The following is a 22,507-nucleotide window of genomic DNA, read 5'->3' as shown; positions in this document are numbered from 1 at the left end:
TTATACTTTAGACATCCAGTGGTTTCACAGGCTCTTGATCTAATGTAAGTTTATCAGACATATCCCCTTCGGCTCTCTTCTGGCACGGCATCATACAGAATCCCTTTTATCTTTAATATGGTGAGCGTATATACATTTAAACGGTCTTTTACAGGCTAGAGTTGGAAGTCAGACTATGTTTATGGGCGCAGCTCATTAACAGGGGTTGCTCTTAAATATTCAGCGTGGGAATGTAACCTTGAAAGTGATGTCATGAATCTAGATTTAAGGTCCACAAGTTGTACATATATTCCTTGACTTTAAGTTGCACATATGCTATTGATATAGAATTTGTCGATTCAAGCACAGATGTGTGTGTATATACCTCAGAGCCGGCAGCATGATGTACATAACCATAACATTAAACATTAGGAGCCATCTTTGTTTAGATTTTGTCTGGATATAGAATGTGTATGAATATGCGCAGAGCTAGCAGGAGTATTACCACAGGGACCATTGGAACGCCCTGCTGCATCTCTGTTCAGAGGCTGGTGGTTTTTACATTTGATAGCTTGTGTGTGCCCCGCCCTGGTCTTCTCTAATTAGACACCTGTTGTGCGACACGACATGGAGGCCAGTGCACAGGACCCAAATGTACGCGCCAACCCCGTGCCTACCAATGTACAGCCCCAACCGCGGTTAAACCACAGGGTTTACATTTTGAAGCATGTAATTCAAGCATGTCTGGTTCGTTTAAAGTTTATTTAGGGGCATCAGCAGTTCTCCTTAACACATATCTGGACACACTAACTCTGGAGGGAAACGCCAGCTGAATGCAAACCGAAAATAAAAAAAGGGGGAGGAGAGTGCGGGAGGAAAGGGTGTGCAACATTTTAAAACTCTGGGATTCCTTGAAATGAAAATTTGTAAAAACACAAGTTAAAAACAGATCGGGGTTCGCAAATATTTCCGATGTTATCAAAATGGTTTTGAATCTATTATTTTTTTAAATTCCAGAAGATAACACCCTTACAGACGCTTAGTAATGTCCTGTTCATTCATGGGAAACTCCTGTCTCAAGTGAATCAGACATGACATGTCATCACAGTCAGCGCCCTTTGACAGGAAGAGCAGTTAAAGGCATTTATGTTGTCACGTCTGCACCAGACCTGTACGTCTGTTTTTGAACTCAAAGGGGCTTTTTGTTGAGCTGCGTAAATCAGCCCAAACCCCAAATGTCTTTTTCTCCTGTGTGGGATTACAGAGAAACTGCCTGTCTGGATGTCCCCTACATATTGTTGTTGTTTTTTAGTTGTTTTATTGGAAGCTGAAGACTGGAAAGGTGCGAACACACTAGGCATTTTACACGCGTAAGATTTACGTGCGTAACGCGGCTAAAATGTTGCTTGATCATTTTGTGTCAAAAAAGGTTATACGCGCGTAATGTGACGAGTCTCCCTCCCGATATTGTATTTCCCTTATCAACCATGGCTGCGATCAGAACCGACCCGACACAACAGCGTGCATGTCCACACAAAAACAACAACAATACGGCCAACAACTGTGCCAAAAGACAAACTGAACAGCACAAATAGCCTAGCATTAAAACAGCATTGCATATTCACGGCAGCTACATAACAAACACAGTTACAGCAGCATCGGTGCACGGCGGCACAACATAAAGGCAAGTAGCCAAAATTACCCTACCTGGCTGTGACAGGGGACCGTGACAGGGGACCGTGGCTGGCGTAGATCAACACCGGTGCTTCGTGTACTTGTCGTGAAAGTCCCGCGGACAGTCGTCATGTTTGGGTTCATAATATGAGGCGCTAGCCGCCCGCACACAACAGGGTGAGTTAACTAATGCTATACGGCGCTAACTTTGTTTATCGGCTAAAGCACAGCTACACATATTCACTGAATTAACCAGGAAGTCCATTCTCCTGGTTTACTTTCCCCACGTATTCTAACCCCGAGCGGCTTCATACAGCACCGGCCGCCGCAATACTTTTCCTCCTCGGTGTCTCGCATCAGCCTCTGTGTACAGTACACTGTTCTCCGACCCTGCCAATGTATGTGACGTAGGGTCAAGCTCAACGCTGATTGGCCAACGCGGCTAATCGTCTCGCGTAGGAGCAACAAAAGTTCAATTTTTTGAACTCCTCGCGTAGCTATACGCGCGTAATATTTACGCACGTAAAGCTACGCGCGTAAAAATGTTGCTTTAGCGCGAGTGAAAATGTTGCTTTAGCGCGAGTGACGCATTTACGCGCCATGTACGCGCGTAAACCAATGGTTCCCTATGGAAAAGGGGCGGGTTTCATACGCGTCTGTACGCGTGTAAAATGCCTAGTGTGTTCGCACCTGAACTCTTAACATAAATCTCTTCTTGATTTTGTTTCGACTCACCTCAGTGAAATGTGCCAACCAAAGGGCTCTTAAAGCAGTTGTGGCTCTTTTTCCGCCCCCTTCTTGACTCTCTTGACCCTTGACCCATTGCGGGGGAAAAGTGGCTCAGAGGAAGAGAAGGTAGACAGACAAACAGACTGACAGACAGACAGACAGGTTTGAAACAACCCCTGCGCTTCGGTCTCATGGCAGCAGTTTAAAAAACAAATAAAAATTGGTGTGGATTTATTCTCTCTAACTTCCAAAAGTTTTTCTGCCATAAACCTCCCCATGGGGGGGCCGCTGGACAGGGCAAGATGATTCACATTACCAGTACGCTGCTACTGTAGATCTCGCTTTGTTTGCTTTCAAACACAGTTGTGTTCCTTTCCTCGGCAACGGCCAACGCTCGCAGAAACACACACCGGCGCAGGAATTCAAAATGTTATGATACGAGAGATGATCTGCATTACTCATTAAGATGCTTGGAAAATGTGTGTGTGTGTGTGTGTGTGTGTGTGTGTGTGTGTGTGTGTGTGTGTGTGTGTGTGTGTGTGTGTGTGTGTGTTGAAGAGGGGGGATGGTGATGGGGGGTTGTTGAGTGTGAGGCAACAGGGGGCAGGAAAACCACATCCATATGGTGAAGCAGCTCCACGGAGACCCACTTTTCCACAAGCCTCTCTACCCCCAAACACCAACCCCACATACCTCGCCACCCAACTCACACACACAGCTGATGTATAGGAAAATAGGTTAAAGTAGCACGAAAGCTGAGGTTCTCCAGACAGACTTTGCACCCCCACCCCCAATCCCCTTTTCCTGGTCCCATTCACAGTAGCAACACCGCAGTCTGCATCAGCTCTATCCCCAATATGAAGATTGATTGGGATCTTGATCAGCGTTTGATTATGTTTCCCTCTCTCTCTGGCTTTTTCCACAGGGCGCCCCTGGTCCCTATGGAAACCCTGGCCGATCTGGTCCACCCGGGCTCAAGGTATCTTGCTCACTCTTTAACTCATGATCACAAGTCAAGCGGAAGTTCTGTCTGTTTTTTGTTGTTGTTGCCAATAGCCCGACAGGCAAGCTGACTTCTCCACATGAAACCATTACATGATTATGAACCCGCCTCTACCACTCATTTAATAAGATGTTTATGATCTTCTCCTGCTCTCACACCAATGAGAATCCCTAAAGAGAATCCAACAAGGCTAGTGGAGCTTTAATGCTGAAGAATCAGGGCCATACAAATGCACAAATTCACAGCAGTGCAGCCACACCTGGCTGGTTTGAGACGCTAAAAACAACACAGCACATAATACAGAAGAGCTGTATCGTGTGTCAGGAGTCCCACTTATATTTACAATTCAATACGGTTTTATATGCTGTTTCTGTGTAAGATAATGTGAGTCTTTGTGCTACCACATGCAACTCTAGTGGAGGTAGAGGGGTAGTTAGACACCAATGCGGTTGAAGTGATTTATCAGAGCCCCGGGGGGACAGACGTTACGAGTCCCAAAGTGAAAACTTCAAATAAATCTGTCTTATTTTAAAGTGTGAACAGGAGATGACCCTGCCCAAGACAAATTCTCTGCGTCGCTCATCCGATTGTCTGGACTGATCTATGCCTTAGCAGACACCCTTGACCTATACGGCTGTGTGCTAAGAGTACATAGCGAGGAGCGCTAGCTGTATTTAAAGTGCATTATAAAAATGCCTCGAATAAATTACATCTGTGCAGCTACTCTGCTATCCGGTCTCTCGAGGATAAATAAAAGTTAAATGAAATGAAAATGAAATCTCTTGTTCAGGAATAATTGGAAAATATGCTGTGTTTGCTTTTACTCTAAGATGAAAAGCTAGATAAAAATCTGATATCTAGTGGCTTTTAGTTAGGCTTAGGGTTAGGAAAAGAATAGTTTGACTAAATGCAACAAAATTCCCTCACCCGGGGTCTCAATATCTCATTAATTAACACATTTGAGTGTGTTTGTTTAAAGCATATAAAAAACGTGTAAGTGTTAAGATTATAGTGTGTCCCAAACTATTTCTTGGCTGGAAGCGGTGACCTCCTGGAGTCTGTGAAGTCATTATGCCCAGTCAACAAAGTAATTAGTGAACTTTATAGGAGCTAGTAAATGGATTTCGTATTAGACTTTGTTAGTAATTCCCAAATGGTTTAACTATTCTTTTTAAGGTGCATTGCATAAGACCATAAAAAAGTCAGTTCTGGCCGGGGACCTTTGTTGTATGTCATACCCACCTCTTTCTCCAAATGAATCACAAAATGTATGAAAAAAAAGTTGATGATGATAATTGGTAGGTAATGAAACTTATGCTTAATATACACAAGGAAACATGCCAGCTAACTCTGCCAAAGAGCTCTCAAGGAACACTATCGGAGTGATAATTGATACAAGGTAAATACTTGAGACCCGACCTCTGTGAATGAACATGAATCAGTAAAGTCTAAGGCAGAGCGGTGCAGAGCAGGCTCCTTCTATACCTGGCAGGTGTGTTGAGAGAATGATTCTGAAGTGTTTGATGTCTCGGGGTTCACGGCAGTCTTTGCCCTTTCATCGTTAATAACTGAAACAAAGTTGTAAATTGCAGGGGTTCCATGGGGAGAGAAAGAGTCAGCGCTTGGTGTAATTTCCGATCCATAGCTTTGAAGTGCTAAAGCCTCATTATTGTTACCTGCTGACAATGAAGTTTGGTGTGTGTGTGTGTGTGTGTGTGTGTGTGTGTGTGTGTGTGTGTGTGTGTGTGTGTGTGTGTGTGTGTGTGTGTGTGTGTGTGACTGCAGGGAAACTTAAACCTACGTACATAATGCACTACAAAGCCATCTGCACTGTGAACTTTATCTGTCACTTTGTAACTCAATACCATTCATCAGTTGCTTCCTACTAACTAGCGGCATAGGAAGTCTAAAGGCAAGCTTTTATTGCCATAACCTTTTCCTTAAACGAAAGGTGTTGGCCAGTGATATTATGTTCTTTTCTTGATTCTTTGTCAGATACTTTCAGAGATTGAAATCACTTGAAGTGCAGTTGTGTGTTATTTTCACATATACAAAGTCCCCTTTTGTGTTTTTTTCTTTTCATCAGGGGAGAAAAGGAGACCCTGGCATGTCACCTGGGCCGGCACCCAAAGGAGAAAAGGTATTGTGTGCCTCCTTTTTCCCTCTTACACGCTACATTAATGTGGAACAACACCCTGTTTTGTAAGAACATTGCTATTTGTGCAACTTGTAATTTTTAGGGAATTACTGCCATTTTGACGTTCTTGCTTTATGTTCCAGGGAGACTCAGGGATCTTTGGCCCGGTTGGACTGTCTGGTCAAGAAGGTCGAAAGGTAAGACTGAATAGCCCTAGGTCACCCCCAAAACGTATCAATAACATCACATCAAATGCTTTACCGTTTGAGAGCTCCCATCTACCAATTGTTGTTGAGTGAGCATAGTGCTTGCATCTGCATAAGGCCTTTGAATGGTTTGGGAAATCCCAGGAAAGACATTTTGCCAGACGTGTTCTCGCAATTTCATTTCATAACCCGTGTGTCTGTCTGCAGCTGTGTGTGCATAAACCCACTGATCCATGTAAAGATCTCTCTTGGTCTCTCCCTCCTTGATTCTCGCCATCTCTCTTCCTCCTTTTGTGCTGTTCACACCATTCCTTCCATCTGTGTGTGTTTGCTGGATCCAGCACAGAGGGGTCTAATGTCGGCTGGAAGGATGTGGTGATATGATAAATGTGTGTGTGTGTGTGTGTGTGTGTGTGTGTGTGTGTGTGTGTGTGTGTGTGTGTGTGTGTGTGTGTGTGTGTGTGTGTGTGTGTGTGTGTGTGTGTGTGTGTGTGTGTGTGTGTGTGTGTGTGTGTGTGTGTGTGTAAAATGGAATTAGATTAGATACAAGGATTCCACACACCTACAGTTGCAATGTTATATAGTAGCCTTGTCACTTCGGGAAAAAAATAAAGAAACACCAACTAGCTAGCTCCCAAGTTTGATTACTAGCCATTTAGCAATCTAACAGAGAACGCTAAACAGTGAGCGGACAGTAATGCTGATGTCCAGATTCAAATCAATTTGGAACATGACAGATGGTGCTGTTTAAGCCGTACTTGAGTTCATCTAAAAGGGATTTTGGTGTACGTCAGCAGACAAAAACAGTTTTGAACCACTGCACTATAATAAATGATCACCACACTGCCTTTGTGCTCGGTGAGTCTTTTGCGCTCCTCGGGTCTGAAATAAAATAATCAGTTTCACCTTTTCCAAAACAGTCAGATGTAAACACACGTCTCATGGTGGCAGAAGAAGATCCACATAAACTGCTTCCAGTCACATCGTGATCAAGCAGGGTTGCGTCATGCGCGCATTTTCCAAACAAAGCGGAGGATTTAGTTAACTAATTGAATTAAGCAGGTAGCTTGTATTCATTTTAGCAGGGGTGTAAAGTGCCTCCTCATGTATTCACCGTCTCCCAAGAGCCACAGCGCACTGTAACAGATTCTGCTTGGATGGCTGCCTCAAGCTCAACATATGGCTTTTGTTAGGAGTCTGCTTTTCTCAGTGTGTGTGTGTGTGTGTGTGTGTGTTTGGTTTTTGAGTCCAGTTGTATGTCTCCGTCTCCCTCTTTTTTGCACACACACTCTGTCAGAATGGAAAATGTAAAGTTGGTGGAAAACATTTGCACAGTACTTTCAGACCAAATGAGTCCTGGCACTGATTTGACAGTGTATCAGGACGTCAGAGAGTGACATGGGAAAAGGAGCTGCAGGTGAGAGTGTATGACCGTCCAAAACATACAGCTGATGGACCTGAGATTAGCCACAAATAATTGCTTAGTATTAAAGTAAACATCACCTGGCAGGGACACAGCATGAGAGTATGGACATTCCACTCCCAACATTTCTACAATGACATGAGCCAAGCAGATGCTCACGATGCCCAAGATTACATTATAGCTGCTACTTTAGCAGTATATCAGAATGACATCACATCCTCAAGTCGGGTACGGTTGTTGTTGCCATGGCAAATTCATCAACACAAATGCACACACACACACACACACTGGCTTTGCGGCATGCATGCCTCAGGTATTGGTCAATGAACCACAGACATGATGACTGTAGAGGAAACTTGTTGAATTAGCCGCAAGGAGTCGGCTTCCTTTTCCGCACACAAACACAGAGAGGCTAATTAACCCATCTTTGTGCTGAGCTAGACAATGTACAGTGACCTCCCACAGGTCTCAGCTGCTGTGCCTCACATCGCCGCGGCCTACAGTACATGCCTACACATGGCAACCACCATGACAGAGGTGTGAGTCAAACTCCAAACTGTTAAGACAGAGACGGGCTGTCTAGAAACTTTGTTTTGATATGTTCCCTTTTTTTTCTGTCAGCTCAGGAGGAAAATCCCAGGCGTGTCCTCTTGTCCTGACTCAGGTGTCTCCACTGAGACACAGAGGCCCGCTACTTACGAGGTCAATGCAGTATTAAAAAGTTATGGTGACTTTCATTGCAGTTAAGTCGCAGTGATGGTGGGCCACCCTGAAACACCCGTGTGCTGTTTCTTCCTCTTGCCTGGCTTGTTACCCTGAAGCTGTGGTTTAGGAAAACGGGACAACGGCGGCTTAACCTCTGTTCTCCTGCGTTATTTTCCCTTTCACCTTCTAAGTCTCTCTCTTAAACGCGCACCCACACACGCACACACACCACACACATTCTTGTACTTCTATCTTTGTGAGGACACTCATTAACATAATACATTCCCTAGCCGGTTACTCTAACATTAACCATCATGACTAAATGCCTAACCCCAACCTTTACACCCTAACCCTAACCCTAACCTAAACGTTATTCTCACCTGGACATTGAAACCTATAGTCTTGACCTTCAAACAGTCCTTTGAATAAGTCAGTGTCAGGCAACCAGGCAAGTTGTCCTCACTTTCCAAAAATGTCTTCACTCCGATGGTCAAAAGCTAAAACTGGTCCTCACAAAGATGCCTATACAACTTTGCGCGCGTGCACACACACACACACACACACACACACACACACACACACACACACACACACACACACACACACACACACACACACACACAGGCTCTTTATCAGCCTTTGCTTGACTCTTCAACCGGGAATTCCGGAATTCTGGCTGCTTGTTTTCCATGGAAAACTTTAATGGAGAAAGCAGTGGTGGTTCTTTGAACGTGTGACTGGGAGAGTGTGATTTTACGCCGTCAGACAAGCCAAGCATGTTCCGCTCTGTACAACATTTGTTCTACCAAGCAGACTCTGAATGGCTTTTCAGTATGGCAGGCAGGGTCAGGGAGAGGGGATGCACACGGAGCCAAACCTCGACTACAAGGCCGCATTTCAAGCCACACGTCTCACCATACTGCCTCCATCCTTATTTCTTTTGTTCCTAAATCCCACCGGTGGATGATCTGTGTCTTCTCTTATTTTATTTTATACATCTGTCTTTTGCACTTTCTTCTTTTTTTTCTCCCTGAAAACCAAGACATAATGAACAATAGCATTGTAACCACTTTTCAGTTTCAGGGTTGGTTTACTGGTTCACTTGCACATATTTGAAAGGAAGTGCTAGTCTGAGCTCAGTTTGTGCTTGGATTTGTTAATGTGTTACTTTGACTTAGAATGTTTGCAATTATCAAGGTCTGTTTGCTTTTGACTTCATTTTTACAAGAGTGAGCCCAAGTAATATTTTGACATTTTGGAAAACATCTTTATTTGCCCTCTTGCCAAGAGTCAGTTGAGAACATCAATATACGACTCTCATCTAAGCACATAGCTATAGTCAGGATGACGTTAGCATAGCTAAGGATAAAGAAAACAATGCACCCAGCTGTTGTTTGCAATGAAACAACAGGTAGGCTCATCCATAAAACCAAAAATGTCTTCATTTATTTTTGTGTCCGGATGAAACAAATAAGATGCAACATGTTCATTAGTTAGCTTTAGGGGGGTGCAAGTTGGTGTATTTGTAAACTTTAAGAGATTGGCTAGCTGTTAACCCCTACTTCAAGTCTTTAGCCATGCTAAACTAATTATCCTGAGTTCCAGAATCATACTGAACTATGGCTGAACAACATTGCTAGATTAACCATAAAGTATTGTAAGCTAAAGCTTTGCTGTTGACATAATGTAACTAATGTTGTTATCATCTTTTAAAAGGTCATAGCATTGTTTTGGTTTTACGCCTGGTTTTGTTCCCAAACAGACACAGGTGCTAAAGCCGCTGTGTCTGAAAACATTATCATGTCGTCAGCGTCCAGTGAAATTTAAGGCTATAGAATCGGTAAAGTTAAATCCATAAACACTCATGTAGACTTTCTGTTATGCTACATTTGGGGAAAATATGACTGTCTTGAGACACATTACGTCGGGTCATTGTTTATAAGAAGCACCATGATGTGCTTTTCACATATGTGCCGTATGTATGTCCATGTGTGTGGATTTAAGGGTCAACGATAATAATACTCATATTGGATAGTCTAGTCTACTGTAGTTGCTGCTGCCGTCTTGTTTAGTTTTCATCCAAATGGTTTTCCTAACAAGAACTTCCACAGTAGAAGGATTTATTGTAATTTCCTTGCAGCAGGAGCTAGACAGTGTATTAATCTTTGGCCTACTCCTTTCCTTCATTTATGTAAGAGAGTTTATTGTATGACATTAATCTGTCTGAAGCTCCCCGAGACCCCTTCCAAACCAAACTCTCTGCATTTAGCTTCTGCCCGCAGTTCAAACTAACAAATCCACATGCTCATCATCATTGTAATTATGGGAGAATTCAAATCAACCATCATTTTCTTTGCGTGTTTCACAGAAAGAACAACAAATCATTTATTCGTCTTCCACCGCGCTAGTAGCATAATAATGAGACTGCATGCAAGCGAAGTTGCTTCTGAAAATGCGGGCTCGGGCAGGGATGATTTTTTATTTTTTTTTGCCTCTGGGTAGATTGCAACCAAATTGCCCAGTTAGGTTGATGCAGTTGTTTGTTACATCTGTCCCTGCCAGACAACCATGTGGAGGGGTTTACGTTCTGCCGTACATACTGCACATGCATGGAGCCAGACGATTTGCTCTGAGCAATCATCTGGCCGCATGCTGGAGAGGGAATTTGGAGACTGGAGAGGTGGAAAGATGAAAGTAGAGAATAATGAGCGGAGTGGGATATTTCTCCTACCAGTGTGCTGCCCAGTGAGGGAGGCAGACTGTGGAAGGCCCATATTCATCACTTGTGGCGTGCAGTTGTTAACAGACATGCGGCCTGTGCACATTTGAACACCCACAAAGTTAAGTGTGTGGACAGAGTTACTTGGAGAGTCAGAGGAATGACATGTCATCTGTGGACGCAATGTGTTTTTATTTTATTTCTGCCAAAGTGTGCTTAAAGTTCCCCTTGGGCACTCCCAGGCTTAGTGGGGTAGGATAGGGGGATTGGGGGTTGGACTTACATGCTGCTACTGGGTAGTTGTTGTAAATGAAAAGCATTCTGTTGGGTATATCTGATTGAACACACATGCTCGTTAAGCAAGTGGCATTGTAAACAGGCGGGCTGGTGGAAATGGTGGCTCTCATTAGCAAGCTCATAATGAGTTAGATAAGGGACCTGCGTTGTTGTAGCTGGGGTTGGGAGGCTATGGTTTATACCCCAGGATCAACAGCCTGTGTGTGTATGTGTGCGTGCGTGTGTGTGTGTGTGTGTGTGTGTGCATGTGGGTGTGTGTGTGTGTGTGTGTGTGTGTGTGTGTGTGTGTGTGCTTGTGTGTCTCGTGGACCTCACATCACAGCTTGGGAACCGATGCCGCTACACATGTTTGTACTATGAGTAAGCCATGTAGTAAGATGATGGCGCAAATGCGTCTTTGTGTGTGAATATGTGTGTGTTTCTTTGCCCGTCTTTGTACATAATGTAGATACAGTAGGTACACACATTTGCACATGTGTGTGCATGCCATGAGAATAGGCCTGGCGTCAATACATCTCCTGAAAAGCGCTCCACTCCTAACCCAAGTGGATGGAAAACACAGGCCAACGTAAAGGAGAAAATCAGGCTGCAGTGATTGCAACAGATGGACATTCACATTCAGACACATGTACGCGAGTCGGACACAAATGATCAACACATTATAAAAGTTGAATATACAAATGGAAATCTGTATTCACAGGCGCCATGTGTCTGCAAGTGTCTGCAATCCATCCCTGTTCTCTCCACAAACACTGCTTACCAATAGAGCTTTCACAAAAATGTGGAAAACACACACACGTTTCTGCTAGTGTTGCTCTGTTACGGCAGTGGTCTGTCAGCACCTAGTGCCATGTGTATCTCATGTGTTATGTGTAATACTTATGCATTTTTAGCCTAGCTCAGAGCTTCTCCTCCTAGTGGTTCTTTGATGATGTGCAACAGATGAAAGGCCATTGCGATACAAACAAAACTTTGATTTGTGTGACATACAGAGATAATGGTTTAATATTTCGGGGATCGGGTGTGTGATGGAAAAGTTTTTGATTTTTAAAATCATTAATTTTCATTATAATTAGAATGTTGCTAAACAAAGGTATTGTTGAGACATGTACTGTGTAAATCAGCAAATATCCCCGCACGATCCCCTACCTGCCCTTATTGGTTGTGCGCTGAAAAAAGGTTAATACACAGCCCAGGCTCTGTAAACGGGCCTGTTGCTAGCTACGGTTGGTCGGTCCGAGCCCCTTAGTTTGCATACCCTTTGTTTACATACCAGTTTACATAGCCTACGCTGTGTATTAACATCGGCTTTTTTTTAACCCACACACAGTACGGACAGGTAGCAGATCATGAGGAGATATTCACTGATTTTGACAACAAGCGTTCTCCAGAATTCCTGACTCCACCTTTTAAGTATTGAAAGCGGTGTTTAATGCTGACACTAGCAGTTTGAAGTGCCGCTATGAAGCTGTAAGCCAGATAGGGTGATCATGTAACATAGTGAAAAGGGGGGATGCTGTGTCCCTCTACCTCTGCTGCAGTCAGATGACAAGGCTAAAAGATGGTTTACAGGAATTCAGGGAGTCTTGGCTAGTTACTCTGGAGCTGTGGTTTAGGAAAAACGGTACATCAGGAATCTTTCCTTTCTTTGCCGTTCTGTTTTTATTTAAGTTTTTCCTTTTCCTTTCTGTCTTGCTCTCTCCCTCTATCAATCTGTGGTCTGGAGAGGCCCGTCTTACCACCTTTTATTGAGTTTTTCTCTCTGCTCTTTGTTGGGGGTCTGTGTTGCCGGAGTCAGCAGAAATGGAGACGAGCACTATGCCGGTGCACTGTGTCTTCAGTGTTGTATAGTCAAAAGGGAGTGAGCTATCTGACTCTTAACAGGAAGGCATTTATATCCTCAACATGCCATGATCCTGGCACGGATTCGCCAGCGCAAAAAAATAAAAATTCTCAGCGAACAGAGCCAGTGGAAAGTCTGATCCCTTTGACACAAGAGGCAGATTGATTCCTTGCACATGGCACCGAAACTTGTCCGTCTGTGTTGTTAGCGTTTACATGCATATATATAACTTTGCACAGAACTCCACTTGTCATACCCGTAACGAGGGGAGAAATTCTTTCCTCTTTCCTTTTATGTTCAACCTTTTTTCATAAATTGCAGTGTTTGCTTTCAACCTCTTGATTATTCAATGCTTCGACTCACTTTCCATGTCTTGTGTTTCGTCTTTTTTTTTTGCAGGGACAGAAAGGTTACCCTGGTCCACCTGGTCTCCCTGGAGAGGCTGTAAGTAAATTTGTTCCATTACATTTCTCCATAAATACAAACCCTTTTCCATGGCTCGGATACTCTGCAAATGTGTTTCTGCTCTTCTCCATGTTCGTCACAAGTTAATCCTATTTAAAAGAAAAAAATCCCAACATCCCCTTTACCCGATCCATACCCCATTACCTACCCTTCATGCATTTGCCGTCATGAGTGTCCAAATAATAATTAGTCGAAGCCCTTTTGCTGATGACTTTTCCTCTTGTATACTCTCGTCTCACCTCACTCTTTCAAAGCTCTGTCGTCATCCTGCTTGCCCCTTGTTTGTGTGTGTGCACCGAGCATGCCTGCAGAGACGCCACATTAGATCAGGCTGTTGTGAAGCACAAGGTGAGGACAGACATCTGGCCAAAGTGTTGTGGCGGCAGCAAACGCTCTCCAGGATATCAGAAAGTGATGCCAGAAACAGACGGAGAGAAAAAAAAGAGAGAAGAGAAATACAAGCAACAAGCCAACTAGGTCAACATTGACACACTCTACGGCTATTACACACTGCAAGCTTTGAAAGAATGTTTGCCTATTGTCTGACTCTCTTTCTTTGAACCGTGTCATTCAATGTTCGGTCTCTCTCATAGGTGCACTTCAGTTTCTCTTAAGGCCAGGACACACCGGTCCGACTACCCGAAAATGGAGACTGCCGATTCAGGCAGCTCCAGTCTTCCCGTCGCGGCCAAAAAAGTGCCAAGAACACACCGAGCCGACTGCTGACTTTCCGTACGCTCTGCGCTTGCGCGGGACGTAATGTCTCCATAACAGCAGGCGGCGCTAATCTGTATTGCGGCCCAAAAAAATACGGAAGCCTGAAATGATGGGAAAGCTCTCTAGACCATAAACATAGATAGAAATACGTATTTATATTTATGGACCATAAAGAGCACCATTTTTAGCAGAGAGTGTCGAGCATGGTGTCGAGCAGTCAACAAGGGTTGATGCATGTGAGTACTCGCTGAACGAAACAAACAAACACATTAAAACAATGGCTAGCTGTTGTTAGCTGTTTGTGCTACCCGCCTCACTTCCGGGCTTCACTGATTCGCTAGCCCTCCACCAATCAAATTGCTCCAACTGAAAGACTGCCCGCCGCCCAAAAGAAGCCTGACGACATCTACGACGACCGATTTCACAGCACACACCAAACAGATCCGTGTCCCCGCCCCCTCCAGACTCTCCGACAGCGATTATCGGGCCGGTGTGTCCGGGCCCTTATAGTCTCTTTCATCCACTATCCGCCCCTCCTTTCTTTAAACTGAAGGAAATCGGTTCAATGACCCTTTTTATCCACTGCGTGTGAGTGGGAGGAGAACTGACTTTGGCTGTTTTAATCCAGCCCCCAAAAGGCTTATTTTAAGTATGGAGCATCCAGCCCTCGTGTCCAGGGCTATTTACAGTTGGACTGGGTCATACTACTGTTGGTATTAAGGAAAGACCTTAGTCATGGAACATCCTCCTCATTGTCACACCGTTTTAAATAAGTAAGCCCTTTGCTTTGGGGGGGTGTGGGTAGGTGGTGATGACACCAGTATAGGGAGTTCCCTCACTACTCATTGCAAAGCACTTATTCTCTCTCACCGTCCCATCCATCTATTCTGTCCATCCTCGAACGCCCCCTTCTTTCCCACAAGAGCCTGCTGCTGCTGTTCATCACTGCTCTATAGCCTTGAGTCTGAATCACCATAGCACCAGTAGTGACAGAGTAATAAGCACAACAGTTTGGCAGCACCGTGGACTCTGTGGTTCTCCCCAGCCAAAGTCCAGCTGGTGTGCATACAATGTTGATGACTCTTTGTTACTGTAATACACCACGGGCTCAGCGCTCACAGCCCCTCCTCACCGCGGCGCTGGCCAGTTTTAAAGATCCAAATCCTCACTCAAGCCAAATTCTTGTCTGGTTTAAACTGGCTGCATTGTGCACTATATTTATCCAAGAGAGAGAGGGAATGGCAAGCAGCGCACATGGGGCTGCACGTCCGGAGTGTGTCAAGGGAAGTTACACATGAACGCTTGTGCTCTGAGACTTTTGGACACAACCTGCATGTGTGTGTGTGTGTGTGTGCCTGTGTGTTGTGTGTGTGTGTGTGTGTGTGTGTGTGTGTGTGTGTGTGTGTGTGTGTGTGTGCGTGCGTGTGCGTGTGCTTGTGCGTGTGTGTGTGTGTGTGTGTGTGTGCGTGTGTGTGTCATTCACACATAAACACATAAACCAAATTAGCTTCTATGGTCTATACACAGACCACATCTGATAGGGACATGTACTTGATTTTTTTCATTTCATGCATCAAAACAAAGAAGATTGTAATAACAATGAATAATGTAAACTCATATGACAGTGGTAGTGCACTGGATAACTGCACTCTTAACAAATTACAGCACTATTACCACAGAACACAATCGTCTCATTTAAGGTCCTCTCCGCTCCGTCTCCCTCTCTGAAACGGTTTGTTACTGAGCAGAATAGCTTGCCTGCGTGTTTGTGCTACTGTTATTCTGATCACAAACCCCACCCCTCTCCCTCCCTCTCTCTCTCCCTCTCTCTCTCTCTCTCTCTCTCTCTCTCTCTCTCTCTCTCTCCTGCAGGGCGAGCTAGGTCCAGTCGGAAGCCCAGGTGCCAAAGGTTATCCTGGCAGGCAGGTGCAGTAAATCCTCTGCTGTGACTGGTACTGTTGTAGTCAGGGCCATAGTAAGGGCAGAGGGCCAACTGGAATGAGGTTATGTTGAACAGCTGACTTTGGGAGAAAATATTTGGGTAAATACTGTACAGAGGGGTTGGAATGTTTTTTTTTTATAAAGTAGAAAAACATCACAATCTACAGTCTCATAAATTCCCACAAATCTGAAAGGGAACATTTATTACACAGCTACTGTGTTGGGCTGTATTCAATCATTAAGTACCTGACCTATTGCGTTAGCCTCCTCTACAGTATGTGGGCTTTACATCTTTACATTGTATAGTACACAATTTTCAATTCAATTTGACATTTTCAACAAACTGCTGGCATTTTAAACTCCTTAATGGCGTGAAGATGCACAATTACAAACACATTCAGAGTGAATTCGGGAAAAACAAACATTATGTCAGGTAGGCTATTAACCAACGAGAGTGTCGAACTGCTGAAATAAAGTTCCTGTCTTTGTTTTGCAGGGTTTACCAGGGCCTGTAGGACCAATGGGGCCTAAAGGTGTCCGGGTAAGTTAACACAACTTCTTCCCTGTTAAATGTGCTGCTCACAGTTTGATTTTATCAGTATAGATTACGGACATCGCTGCTTTGACAGGACCAGTGAATATGTTCATAGGCAAGGCGGTCAGCCTGACAGCTCTCTGACCCTTTTTTTTTCTATGCGATATTTACCGAGGGAGACTGTAAATCTCAGTTCAAACACGCAGCAATTTGTGAAATTCTAAGATTGCAAACTATTGGTATTTTGTCAACATGTCGTTGCATGAGAAAGAACAGACATGCACACCTAGATGCAGCAATATCCATTAAAAGCTTGCATGCACACAAACATATTCATACACAGTCACTCTACCAGTGTGTGTGTGCGGCTATTAATAGTGTGTTAAACTGTGGAGCCTTTTTGCTTGTGATGTAAACATTGCATTACTGTATACAGACACTTCACTGAAAGACTGGTCGTTGATAAGCCTCCGCAGTCCACACACAAATACACACACCCGTAAGGTACACAATCAACGAAACACTCTCGTCGCCACACAAACAGTGATTTTTATGTTGCGTTCCATTAAAGGTTCTTTATCAGCTCCCCCTTGGCTGCTCCAAAGCCTCCCCTGCCCCCACTGGCTGGAATTTCCTGTTTAAGCTCCGTATGAGGCCCTGCTGTCTTAAGAGAGGAGTCCTCTCTCTCTCTCTCTCTCTCTCTCTCTCTCTCTCTCTCTCTCTCTCTCTCTCTCTCTCTCTCTCTCTCTCTCTCTCTCTCTCTGGGCCACCTTTCCAGATAGTCTGCACTCTTTTTTCCAGCATACTCCACAATGTGTATGTGTACACAAACGCAACTTGTCCATTCCTGAAACTAGCATCTACCTGTTCAACTGTTGTGGTGTTAGCGCATGTTTTCCTCTGTGTGTGTGTTAGTGTCTCTCACCCCCTGTACCGACAGCTCGATGTGATGTCCCCGGGCCTTCTACAGAGATCCCTGGCGTGAGGGTATGTGCCCTTGGACTACATCGTGGAAGCCAGCACCATGCAGTCCATGGGCATATACACTTGCCTCATGGCTTGGTTCATCATGGAAGCCGTCAGCCCTCTTCTGAAAACCCAGCCCTAGAGCCAATGGGAGCTGCTGTGTCTTCCTGCTGCTTTTTGTTTTGTTTTTATTTTTTTACAGCGTCCAAATTACTCACATCCCATATTCCTTCTCTTCTCCTCTCCTCTCTCCTCTTCCTGCAGGGTTTCATTGGAATCGCGGGGCTTTTTGGCCTTCCCGGGCCTGATGGCGAAAGAGTGAGTGTGTACTTTCTCTCGAACAGTCAATAATTGCGTAAAAAATGTATTTCTTTAAAGCACACTGACCAATAAAACCCAGCTTTTAGCCCTACGGGATGACTGCAGTGCACCTCCCGCTATTTCATTAAGCCTTCTTGTTTTTGTTATAACGCGGGAAACGGTCCCCAGCTGTCCGAGAAGATGCTGCTGCATAAGGTTGTGTGGGAGTGCAAATGACTCTTGCGATTAAATGCCCCCTCGTGGAGCCTTTTGAACTGCCTGAACTCATCAAGGCCTCCTCCTACTCTTTCTGTGCAGCCTCTCAAACATGCAGCGATTAGCCTACTTATGAAATGCTCCAGGGGCTTGCGTCAGTGCAGGGCAGGCTGTAATCAGGACCACTCCAGCCAGCCAGCCAGCAAGATGGTTCATATCTTCGCTGCACACAACAGACGGTGTCTGCCTGTCTTTCTCCCAGGGGAAACCTGTGTTTATTTAACATATATAAATGCATGTATGAGGTTTAAATCCCCTATAATAGGCTGGAAAAATGTTGGATCGGGCTGCAGTCAGCTGTTCCTCACATCGGTTGAAGCTCAAAGTTATGGCTTTTTAACTATGTTTTGTTTTTGTTTTTTTCACTTGTGCCCTACACTGTTATGTATGGAAGAGTATTAGGGCCGCGGGAGAGAGAAGAATAGTCTCGATAGTTCAAGACCGCGGTAAAGATTAAACGATGTTGACATATTCGAACTTCCGGGATGAATAACTCATAAGCAAATCATTGTTAAAACACAAATCATGCATCTTTGCTACCGTCGAAAGGCAGACAATGGGCTACAACTCTATATTTTAAGCAAAACGAGAAGTCTAATAACATTGCTCTCTATGTGCATCAGGCTGAGATGAGAGCACAGGGACCGTCTACGAAGGGCAATGCCGAAGAGAAAAATATTCAATACCTTGCAGTGCAGTTATAGTCGAATGAAAAAAACTTCCTCCTCTCATTTTCTTTCAATCGTTGGCCCTAATACTCTTCCGTAGTTTTGCTTTTTACTTGGATATGATTTTTACATAATGTCCATCTTTGTCTTTCTTCTTTGTTTTTCTGTCTTCCTCGATCCCTTTACCTTACTTCCCCCTTCTGCTGCGTCTTCCGTTCCACCTCTGCTCTCTCTCTCTCTCTCTCCCTCTCTCTAATTCTCGTTTTCAGGGCATTCCCGGCGAACCAGGGAAGAGGGGCAAGATGGGTAGGCCGGTAAAGTTTTGTCTCAACATACTTTACAGATAATCTATACAAAGTGTGATGATTTGTGCCCGGGGGTGTTATCCACCGACTGTGAATATATCATGTGCTGCTATTATTTTTAATGACTTTTGAACGATGAGTTTTAGAAATACTTGCAGATATAACCCTTACCCCACTCAAATAAGTCAATAAATCAGCATTAAAATGGACGTTTTTCAGAATTCATTATCTATTTGGGTCACTTCGAGTGCGTTTGGTGCAAAGACTGGAACGCCCACACATGTGAAGATTTATAAGGGCTGCGTGTACGTCATTGGTTGAGTCAGCTCAGTATTTCCAGGGGCTGTTGGAAGGGGTTAACTCCGGCCGGCCTGTGGAGTCCCACCAGTCTCATGTCGACGGGGTCTTGGATGCAACAAGAAAAAGGCTTTTGTTGCAGTAAAGGGCTTTTGGTCCCCCCCCTTACCCCATTACCCCAGCATGGAGCCAAGCCATTTTGAGGAAGCCGTCGGTTTGGTTGTGTGTGTGTGTCAGATAGTGTATAATAGTGTTCAAAGTCGGTTTCAGAAAGAGTGTGTAACCCTGAAACTCGCTGCTGAGATCATTCGGCAGCTGTTGCTTATTGGCTTTTAAGTAAATAAGGCATTCAAAGACCAAAACTGTCCAAACACACGCAAGCCACTGTCCGACAGGAACTGCAGCTTATCCTCTCTCTTAATTAGGAAAATAGTTCGGTAGTAGATGCAAATTCATCTTGTGTGAGGCCCTGTCACATGTGCGTGTGTACCCTCCACTCAAAATAGGGCCAAAGTATGAGATTAACGAGCTCATACAGTTTTCAGGAAAGTATTCTTAAACAACATTTCAAAGTTTATACACAACTAATGCTAAAAATATTGGCGTAGAATAACAACTTGATTGTTTTTCCTGCTCAGAGCAAACACTGAATGGCTGAATGTATTGACAGCAGCAGCACTAGAATGACAACGTATCAAAATCTATAAGATGTGTAGGCCTATTCATACCAAACACGCACTGAACTGAGAAGAGAGTAGCATAAGGAGTCCTGTTATTTTGACCATTTTAAATTCATGAAGTTCAAAATAACGTACGACCTTCGAACCTACTGTAACTGGAAAACACACATATCAATATCATCAGCGTCATCGTTTGATTTTAGTGCTCGCTCCAATGGAAAATGGAAGGCTCGGACACACTTGGAACGGAAAGAACACCTTGACTGGAGCCAGACATTTTAATGGCCAGCACTTGTACTCTGTCGAGGAAACACACACACACACACACACTGACACACAGTCCGCCGCCATCTAACGAAGACGGATGAAGGGAATGGATGTATCTAAATCTAAAACGGGGAGAGCATAAAATAAACATTTTCCGAAGGGCATCGCCAGCAGTTCTGCATTTCAATTGAACTTTTTATTTTAACAAGCATATAACTATTTAGAGTTTGGCTTTTTTGTAGCCCCTCTTTATCAGGCTCATCAGTTGCAGTTCTTTCAGATCAGTGAGTGCAGCTACTGTGTGTTACTATTCTCAAGCTAAAGAACGTTGTCTATGAATTTGTGTAAAAGCCGACACACGCTAAACGTTCACATGTCTCTCCTCAAAGGCTCTTTTTTGAAGTGCTGTTGTTGGCAAAGCTACGTTTCCCACATTTGTCCTTAGTTTAGTACGACAGCGGTGACAGCTGTATGATTCAGTCTCTGTCATGCCCCATAGATTTCTGTTGCACTTGTGCACTTCCCCCTGAGCGCAGAGTTTCTCAGTACCATAAAGCGGTACCATGCAGTCCTCCAGGAGCCTACTATATATATAAACAGAAAGGAGTTTTTATTACGCCGTACAATTACAGCATTTAGTGCGGCTTTGATCGCGTCATTGAGCTGATGGGACGTGTCGGCAGATTGAAGGATAGGTGAACATTTACATAACATCAGTCATAAGGATCAATTACTGTTTGAATATGAAGTCTAAAAACGTCAAAATGATCCCAGCCTGGTTTTCTTAAAACAAACAAACTGTGACTCTGTCAGCAGATTTTATTTCTAAAGGCGAGTCAGAGATTAAAATAAACATACGTACATATGCAGTAGTATAATCTGAAACATCTCTGCCATTACAAAAATAACTGCCATTTTTCTTGAGGTATCTGCAGTAATTAGCATGTGAAAACAATGTGTGGAGGCCACAATTGCAGAACCTAGCCATTAGAGTGGATTGTGGATAGTCGGAGTTTAAGATACTTTGGCCCCCGTGCTTTTCTGCAGATGTGGTTTTTTGCTTTGCGGCACCACCGACTGTTAGCATAGCTCAGATCAGCATCCTGTTTGCTGCTAAATGGACGGAGTAATGGCTTGGCTGCTGGTCTCGAAATGTGAACCCAGCCTAAATAGACCAGTTGGCTGTCCACCTACAGCTGATAGATTTAATGTGTATTAATGGGGTCATTATGCTCTTATTTTGTAAATATTTTAGATTATTTCATGTACCAAGGTTATGTTTGAGTAAGTCCAATTGTTATAAATGCTGTGCAGATACAGTAGCAGCAAAAACCTGGTTTTGTAACAGCCAGTGTAAAACATGCCGTAAAAAATTGACTCCATGGTTTTAATAATTGACTCACCTTTCTCAGTTAAAAAGCATATTTTTCATATTTTACTGTACGCTATCTGCCCAGTTTCAAACCGCAGACCGACAAAGTTATCAACTGGCAAACAAAGTGTACATGGAACATGAATATTGGCCTTAAATACACATGGTGACCAGAAACACTATTCTAAATGAAAGCTATCGTAAATAGGTAGTGCAAATTAGAAGGTGATCATTCACCATTGTTGCACTTATAACTTCTTGGATGTTACAGGCTTAATAAAGTAGACGGTACTCTTTGACAATGTTAATGGGTGTCTGAGTCTGATTGTTTGTGTGCAGCAGCAGAGCATAAAAGCTATACTGTCTCTGTCCTCAGGGGTTTCCGGGGGACTTTGGGGAGAGAGGACCACCTGGACCAGATGGAGAGCCAGTATGTCACAGACACACACACACACACACACACACACACACTCACACTCACATACACACACACACACACACACACACAAACACACAGCCTTCCCACACACGCACACAAGATGAGGGCAGTAGTTTCACTCACACACTCACACACCCACCCCCCTGGTGTTTTAGTGCTGACATTTTGGCAATGCCTCTGGGTAAATCGTCTGGCAGTCAAGCAGTTTGCCTCTGTTTTTCTGTTTCATTTGAAGTCAGTTTTTTACTCCGGACAAGTTTTACTGCTGTATTTAATTTCATCCCATGCCGTCTTCTATTGTAGATCATTTCACTTGGCACTTGTTTTCAGAAAAACCTTTAGCATTAAAGGGGGAAGGGGGCATATTGGCTGGCCTGGCTTTCAAATGTGACCTTTTTCATTTTTCCATTTCACCGAGCTAAACTGGCCACCAACACACACACACACATACACAGTTACATATTAGGAGGTGATATCCAATGAAAGTAAATGATGTAATATGTCGTTTTGAGTGATTGTTCCATATTCAGTAACAATATGTCAGTGTAGACTGTTTTGCCAGTC

General features: G+C 43.9%; 1 protein-coding gene across 1 annotated transcript in view; it reads left to right on the top strand.

The window, feature by feature from the left end:
• The window catches only part of col27a1a (collagen, type XXVII, alpha 1a), a 68,444-nt gene that overhangs the window by 18,561 nt on the left and 27,376 nt on the right, over positions 1-22,507 (top strand). The window contains exons 5-13 of the mRNA XM_080047318.1: positions 3,308-3,361; positions 5,472-5,525; positions 5,666-5,719; positions 13,115-13,159; positions 15,770-15,823; positions 16,335-16,379; positions 17,604-17,657; positions 18,853-18,897; positions 21,881-21,934. Coding sequence (XP_079903444.1) covers positions 3,308-3,361; positions 5,472-5,525; positions 5,666-5,719; positions 13,115-13,159; positions 15,770-15,823; positions 16,335-16,379; positions 17,604-17,657; positions 18,853-18,897; positions 21,881-21,934 — 459 coding nt within the window. The remainder of the gene's footprint in view (positions 1-3,307; positions 3,362-5,471; positions 5,526-5,665; positions 5,720-13,114; positions 13,160-15,769; positions 15,824-16,334; positions 16,380-17,603; positions 17,658-18,852; positions 18,898-21,880; positions 21,935-22,507) is intronic.

Source organism: Ammodytes marinus, assembly GCF_949987685.1.
Source record: "Ammodytes marinus genome assembly, chromosome: 18".
Classification (NCBI taxonomy): domain Eukaryota; kingdom Metazoa; phylum Chordata; class Actinopteri; order Uranoscopiformes; family Ammodytidae; genus Ammodytes; species Ammodytes marinus.
The sequence above is the reverse complement of the archived record's forward strand: the minus strand, read 5'-3'. Positions and strand labels throughout refer to the sequence as shown.